Raw genomic sequence first — 8,453 nt, 5'->3', positions numbered from 1 at the left:
TTCTTGTCCTAAACATTTCTCCTCACACCACAACCTCAAAGTTCACACCTTTGCTCCAAAAAAATGGCTGCAAAGATGGCCCTTTTGAAACCCATTTCCAAGTTCAGCAATGACACCCCAAAATTCAGCACTCCTAGAATGTTTTCACACTCCAAATTCAGCACCATAAAAATGTCTGTTACGACAACCTCAACCTCCACAAAACCAAACAAGAAGGGTAACAAAACTGCAATCAAAGAGACCCTTTTGACACCAAGGTTTTACACCACTGACTTTGATGAGATGGAGACACTTTTCAACACTGAGATCAACAAGAACCTCAACAATGATGAGTTTGAGGCACTGCTTCAGGAGTTCAAGACTGATTATAATCAGACACACTTTGTGAGGAACAATAAGTTTAAGGAAGCTGCTGATAAACTTGATGGTCCTCTTAGGCAGATCTTTGTGGAATTCCTTGAGAGGTCTTGTACTGCTGAATTTTCTGGCTTCCTTCTGTATAAAGAGCTTGGAAGGAGGCTCAAGGTGTGTGCTTTTCTTTCTTTAGAGTTTAATTACTACCAAGAGTTTCCCTCACACCTGATGAACTAATCCATTTCAGGGTACGTGACTACCCTCTAAACAAGTGTTGCTCTTAAGCATAATTGTTAGTTCTAGCCTTATGAGCTTTATTAATTCAAAGGGGAAATAAGAAATTGTTTTCTTTTTATACCCATAGAAGGGTGGGTTTGGACTTTGGAGACTTAGAAAATATAATAGTGTTTTTGGTAAAGGAATTCCTTTCCATTTATTCCCCTTTAAAACCTAACTCACAAAGACTATAAGTTATCATTTGCTCGTTCTTTTTTTCTTCTTTCAATACAACTCAAAGCAGTTGGACTATGGTCTTATATCATGTTTGGGTTGTTTATTGTAATTCTAGGGAGAAGCTTAAGGTGGGTTAACTTTGAGCTGCTATATTTGTATATGAATTTAATTCATGTCTTCTTAAAAACTATCTTAGACAAAATTGTTCTTTATACTAAGCACTTTTGGTTTTTTCTATTCTTGGCCTAAGTAATAATGGCTTGGGATGTTGATACAGAAAACCAATCCTGTGGTGGCTGAGATTTTCTCTCTCATGTCTAGGGATGAAGCCAGACATGCTGGGTAATAGACACACCTTCTGCCTTTTAATTCTATTTGGTATCTTGTTTAGTGGTGCAATAACTCATTCCTTTGATTCTATGAAGGTTTCTGAACAAGGGTTTATCTGATTTCAATTTGGCACTTGACTTGGGCTTCTTGACAAAAGCTAGAAAATACACATTTTTCAAGCCAAAATTTATCTTCTATGCTACATACTTGTCTGAGAAAATTGGATACTGGAGATACATAACCATATACAGACATCTCAAGGCCAATCCTGAGTACCAATGTTATCCCATAAGTACTTTGAGAACTGGTGCCAGGATGAGAATAGACATGGAGACTTCTTCTCCGCTTTGATGAAAGCACAGCCACAATTTCTTAATGACTGGAAGGCGAAGTTGTGGGCTCGATTCTTCTGTCTATCGGTAATTTTTGCTTTCGCATTCAATTTCTTTGTCTTCCTATTACTCTATTAGATACATTAGTTGAAACCTCAATACCTTGTGCCAATTGGTACTAAGTTAGCATTCTATCAAGAGTATAATGGAGATTATAACTTAAAAGTAGGATTGTGGAATATTATAGATGGTAGCCAATGAAGCACAAGGATGATTGTTACATCCATGATGCAAAAATCCCATCCATCTTTGTATTCCACCGCGCTAAGAGTTGTGAATCCATTTATACCAAAAAAGAAGACCACAATTGTTTTTATTGGGTTTATTCAAGTATGAAGTCTCACATTGAATGTGAGGGGATGAGTGAAAGTGTTTATAAGTGGAAAAGAGGCATGAAACTAATGCCTTAAGGTTTTGGTTGAAGACGTGATGTCTCACTTGTGACTCTCCACTTTTCCCATACCCTGGTAACAATAGAACTTCCCGCTAGTTGGAGGCTGCCCGGTCACACTCTGGTCCAACAATTTTCTCTCTTTCATTTATTAGGTTATGGTCATTATCCTACGAAAGTACATAACCCTACATGAAACAGAAGTCTCAACTTTGTCCTGCAGGTTTATGTCACAATGTATCTCAATGATTGCCAACGCTCAGATTTCTATGAAGGCATTGGACTCAACACAAAAGAATTTGATATGCATGTCATCATTGAGGTTAGTTTGTGTTTAGCATATTTTATGTAATCAGTTGCCATGTATAGTTTATGTTTGTACTCATTCTCTACTTGATGAATTTAACAAATGACTTGTGAAACGAAAGAAATTTTGAGCCATAAGTTACCAATTTACCATTAAAAACACAAGACAAGTAAGAGCTAATGAACAAAGAACTCATGAATTACAAACATTTAATCTCCCTTTATTTCTCGATTGTTTTGCAGACAAACCGCACAACTGCACGGATTTTCCCTGCTGTTCTAGATGTTGAGAACCCAGAGTTCAAGGGAAGGTTGGACCGGATGGTGGAGATTAATGAAAAGATTCTTGCAGTCGGTGAGAGTGATGACATTCCGGTGGTGAAGAACTTAAAGAGGATACCACTTATTGCTGCCCTGGTGTCTGAGCTATTGGCTACATATCTAATGCCTCCAATTGAGTCAGGATCTGTAGATTTGTCTCAGTTTGAAACACAGCTTGTGTACTGAAAGATGGTTATAAATTCCTTGTTCCTTTTAGACCCCCATCTTAATGTTCATCTTGAGTGCTACTAGTATTGATGCTCATGCAAATCATTGTTGTACAAATACAGTGAGGAAAAGTTTACCATGATGAGGTCCTTTTAGTTTTCATGATATATTCTAGTAACCTTTTTCTATCACCATTTTACTTGTTGTTCCCATTTTCTTTAATTAAAGTTCATCAAATACCTTAACCTGTATGCATTATATATCAAGAAATGATTCAATCTTGAGTCTATTAGATTCTAAAGTCCAGAGTCTAAAATAAAACAATAATACTGTCCCTCAACCATTCTTTAGCAGTAGATTTTGGTTTGTCCAATTTTGTCACGCATTTAAAAACCATGCCTTTTCATACTCAACGCCGCCCGTGAGAGTGTGACTAGTGCATAGCACAGGGCCCATAATTAATGAACTCAAATATTTTTACATATAAAACTAATTTGATCTTTACATCTATGTTATTATTTTTATCCTTTTTTAAATTTATTGTATTGTTAATTATTATTACTCTATGAAAAAAGTATGAGACCATTTAACTAAAATGTATCCAATATTCTTACGATTTGTGTGAAACCTTTTTTTGTTAAAAAAAATATTGTAAAAATATTACTTAATTAAATTATTTTAAGCTCTAAATTTTGTTTAAACTTTGACATACAAACTTCATATAATTAAATTAGGACCTACATCACATCTAGCCTACAAAATGATGTAAGAACTAGCACTATTAATACTACTATTTAAACAAGTAGATTTCTCTTGTAAGATGTTGTAAAGAAGAATGCGAATACATGAAAACCAATAAGCAAAAATATCAAAAGGATACCGGAGAATGATTCTTTTGTTCTTATAGATAAGATAAGATAACATAAAATAATAGCAGGATAAAAAAAATAATTATGATACCAATGAGTGGCAACATGAAAAAGACATAAAATATTCCTTTATATCACACCCATATTTTAGATTTTAGAGTTTCCTTGCTCTCTTTGAGTTTTATCTGTGTATTGTAGCTCTTCTACTAGCGCCACCGAATTGAGACTCAGATAGCTTGCAGTTTGGATCTGTTGGTTTAACATGGCTTTGGAATGAAGTGCCAAATTTGGGGTGTGATTGAGAACTATGTCAAACTTACACAATTAGAAGCTTACTTCAAAAATATAGAAAATGATACTTTTTACAAATTGAATTAATCATTGTTAAATGATATTTCACTTTTTTGTAAAAATAAAAGAGAAAATGTTATCCATTATCTAAGGCTTCCACCTATTCGGGTAAGAATACATATAGAGGTAATCACTCTCCTATAAGGGGGAGAAGTTATTGCATAGATAATTACTCTTGTTAGTGGTGCCTATTAATTTCGACACGGTGACTTGCTCTTCATGTACATGTAGATTAATATAGCATTATTTTATGTAGGATTTAGATTAATTTGTTTAAAATTATGGCCCTTCCACTAGATTCATTCTTTAATTAAACTTCTTTTTCTAATTCATGAATTAAAAGTTATAGAGTTTGACCAAGTTTCTTTGCAAGTGATCTTCTAATATTTAGATAGTCAACTACTTTTGAGAAGCAGGAATCCGGTGAGGAAATGGATAACCACATAAAATAAATAATTATATATTAGTGTAGTGATCATATTCATTTCTTGCTCTCCATTTCTCTGAAAGATTGAATTCTGCAACTTCAACCATTTTGGTTGATGTATGTTATTCATTTTAGAATTTGGACAATGTTCTTCTATATTAGGAGGGAACAGTCGATGATGAATGTAGAATGGTCGGTCATGAATACAGAATGGTCGATGATGAATGTTTGGTAGAATGTGAAGGATTAGAAGACTTGGTCAAAATATCATATGGACCCGTTGGGGAGGTACCTGAAAAGGTTCTTCGACGATCAAGTCAGTAAATAACAATAAGTGTAGCAATAAACGAGAGAGAAGTGAGAGTAAATAACAATAAGTGTAGCAATAAATGAGAGAATGAGAATTGAATTCTACTCCATGTGTAGTCTCCTCTATTTATAGAGTTTGGGGTGTGTTGAGATGACATCTTGCCGTTGGCCAACATCTAACGGGTACAATAGACGTACTCTGATAGTCCTTACCTGTCCTGTAGATCTGCTCTTGCCAAATTGTCGGGGGCATGAGGAATGTGCAGACGGCATGGCAGGCAGCTTGTTAGCTGACATTGAGGGCGAGTCAGTGGTGCATTAATGACGGGGTCAGATGTGCATTAAATGGTGGGTCAGATGCATTAATGTCACGTCATGAGCATTTATGGCATCTGCCATAAGTGGGCCCATCTGAGGCGGATAACAAGGAGATGAGGAACCTTGTGCTGGATACTCAGGGCGGTCAAATAATAACCCAGATGTGACCGGGATAGAACAGTTGCCCCTAGTCTACTAGGTTGATCGGGAATGGACCGAGCTGGTAGACGTATATAGGTATAGGGGTAGGTCATGATGGTTATCTGCTTCTAGGCTGACACGTGGAGGATTAGTAGCATCCTTTCTAGTGACTTCGAGTGTCCAACCGATGCGTCAGATTGTCCTTGAGTGATTATGGGTGGATAGGATGGGTTCTCGTTTTGGGCTTCAGGTATGGCCTGGGCCCAGCCTTCTTCTTATAAATAGGGGTTGTTTTCTTCATTCTTCTTCACTTTGTTTTTTCTGAGAAACTGTCTCCTATCGAGTATGCATATCGCTTGAATATGGTCATCATTCTTCTTTCAGAGTCTTCTATTTTCATCAACTCAGTAACTTCTTTTCCCCCTCTCATTTTAATAATAATTTTAGCCAATCATGGTAATGTCAGGCGAGAATTCAAGCCATGATGAGGTGGAGATCCTGCCCGGACCTCCACCCATTTTTACTAACGTAACCTGATGTCATCGTCAACATGCCCAATACGTTGTCTCCCCAGGCAGTAGTCGTTCTCCCTGGAGGTGATCCGACCAGTTATCCCCGTCGGCCTTGTTTCACGAGTTGATAATGGGGTTGCATTGATTGATTAGACGACTTTCTCAGAGAAGTGGCGTCAGGTCTTGGATGATATGTCCAGCTCGGATTCTGACACTTCTTCTAATTATAGGTCTATCATTGGGTGGAATTTTGCTGATCGGGCTGATCAATTTGTTATCCTGGAGGACATGACGGGAAGCGATGGCCGCTACTGGTGGGTTGATCAAGAGGTTAGGGAATCCCATCCTATTTTCCCTCGGGTGTATGCCCAACCATGGATGTGTTTACGTGCCCGACTAACGATATCCGATGGTACCCTCCTACTACTTAGGAGCGAGTTTGTCGGGATATTCTCTTTTAGACTAAGAATATATGGAGTTTTTATATGTACGAACAAGTCTGTCGACGGATAGGGGTGAAAATCCCCTTTGAAGGGTGGTATATAGAAGTATTGCAACATCTGCAAGTAGCCCCCTCTCAGCTGCATCCCAACTCTTGAGGATTCATTCGGGCATTCAAGCTATTTTGTGGGGTCATGGAACGACCTTGCACGCTTCAGTTACTTTTCTAGATGTTCCGGATGACCTATAGTTCCAACAAGGACGAGGCTCAGGCTAGACGTCGTGGGTGGACATCCCTTCAATCCCGGAATGGGCGGACTCTATTTTTTCCCTTTGAGGGTTCTATGAAGAACTGTAAGGGCAACTTCTTTCGCGTTGATGTCGGGGGATGCGTCATACTTGGGTGTATGGCCCTAACAATGTCCCAATTTCCCCCTTCTCTTGGAACGAGGGGATTCATCAAAGGCCTGTTGACTCTTTTGGGTTCTCGTATGATCAGTTGGATGATCAAGAGAAAAGGGTGGCGGATGAGATGCTAGCTTGGGTTGAGGAGGGGCAATCAATCCCTTGCTATAAGCTGGTTCAAGGCGACCAGGTTTTTGAAGAAGCAGTCGGTATGCATCTGACTATATGTATCTCTGCCTTTAGTTTATAACATCTATATGACCTTTTTTGTTTATTTCTTTCAGCAGCGGCCATGGGGGATCAGGCTGACCGAAGTAGGCTTCTGAAGCAGGCGGCCTCTAAAAGGAGGGATGTGGAAAGTAGCAAACGTCTCAGACAGAGTTTACCAACCCGGGTGGAGGGTCCCTCTTCCACTCCTTAGAGGGAAATTGGTTAGGCTAGTGGTTCGGAGGGGACCACTGTAGACCAGTCAACCCCCATCTTGGTCGTGTCCCCTGAATTTGCCTTTGATCAATCTATTGACTTGACTGTTGAGCCCGCAAGCTCTCCCAAAGTGACTTTAGTAGAGGGCATCCAGCCGGTGAGGCGGAGGTCGAACAAGTCCTCCAGTAAGGGTAAATCTACCCATCTCTGCCTTAAGACTACTTAGAATATCCCGAAAGACATTGACGAGGGCATGATCAACCCGACGATGAAAGGTGTTATGGATGAGGTCCCCTTAGTGGATCTGTTGTGGATGACCCGAGAGGCGTGGGTCCTGGTGGCTTCAGTCGCCAAATACCTCGAAGGTGAGGGTGTGCTTGCCACCCGGGTTGAGGAGAATGCTTTGGCCAACCTTCAAGAACTTCATTCAGGTGAGCTCCACGAATTGAAGGCGAAGCACGCTGAGGTCGTGAAGAAGTTGGAGGCCCAGAACCTCTTTGTTGCTGAGCAAATCTCTACTGTGTCTCTTCAGCTGATAGAGGCTCGGAAGACTGAGATGTTGGCCAAGATAGATGTGTGCATCGCTGAATGGGAGGCACACTCTCTAGTTGACCGCCTTTAGAGGAGCGAAGATGAGAGGCTTCATCTCTGGGACAAGTTAAAGGCCTTAGAGGCTGAAAATGCCCGAGTGTAGAAGGAGCTGAAGGACTTCAAGGCGACCTATATGAAGCTGAAGGATGATGTGGATGGGGCGGCTAACACCAACTGGTATAATGCTTTTGCCCAGGTCGGTTTAGTTTATCCTGATGCTGACTGGTCTTGGGCGAGCATAGATGCTCGGGCCACCCCCGAAGGTGAGCTCGTCGTGGATGAAGATGAAGGCCCTGTTGCCCTCCCAGTTCTGACCAGAGGTGGCAAGGGAGATTAGTTTTAGTTTTTTTGTTGTTGTTTGTTTCCGTATTTTGTACTCGCTCCTTTCTTATCAATGAAGGTTCTTGATCTATTCATCTACTGTTTTCATTATTTAAGTCTTGCTGACTGGAATAATTGAACTGACTAATAAATCAATCAGCTAATTAATCATCCGAATAATCATCAATATCTGGTTTTGAACCTAAATGACGTTGAAGTGATAGTTGGTCGTGTTGAATAATATTTAATTAATAATTGCCCTGATCTCCATTTTAGAACTTGAACGAGAGTGTTGAATAATCATCAAGTAGTGGTTGCCGGGATTTCCACTATTGAACTTGAATGAGAGTGTTGAATAATCATTCAAGTAATAACTGCCCGGATATCCATTATTGAACTTGAATGAGAATGTTGAATAATCATTGAAGTAATAAATGTTCGAATATCCGTTATTGAACTTGAACGACAATGTTGAATAATCATCAAGTAATAATTGCCTGAATATCCGTTATTGAACTTAAACAAGAATGTTGAATAATAATCAAGTAATAACTGCCTGGATATCTGTTATTGAACTTGAACGAGAATTTTAATAATCATCAAGTAATAACTGTCCGGATATCTGTTCTT

The 8,453-nt window shown here is 39.3% G+C and overlaps 1 protein-coding gene across 1 annotated transcript; it reads left to right on the top strand.

The window, feature by feature from the left end:
- On the top strand, positions 1-2,906 carry LOC109337037 (magnesium-protoporphyrin IX monomethyl ester [oxidative] cyclase, chloroplastic-like). The gene is given in 6 exon segments (XM_019573898.1): positions 1-525; positions 1,085-1,149; positions 1,233-1,423; positions 1,426-1,556; positions 2,144-2,242; positions 2,470-2,906. Coding segments are annotated over 6 exon segments (1,212 nt in total). The 5' UTR covers positions 1-63; the 3' UTR covers positions 2,734-2,906.
- The last annotated feature ends 5,547 nt before the right edge of the window (positions 2,907-8,453 follow it).

The sequence above is a fragment of the Lupinus angustifolius genome, unplaced genomic scaffold (assembly GCF_001865875.1).
Source record: "Lupinus angustifolius cultivar Tanjil unplaced genomic scaffold, LupAngTanjil_v1.0 Scaffold_1_814, whole genome shotgun sequence".
Classification (NCBI taxonomy): domain Eukaryota; kingdom Viridiplantae; phylum Streptophyta; class Magnoliopsida; order Fabales; family Fabaceae; genus Lupinus; species Lupinus angustifolius.
This window is presented reverse-complemented; position numbering and strand designations above follow the sequence as displayed.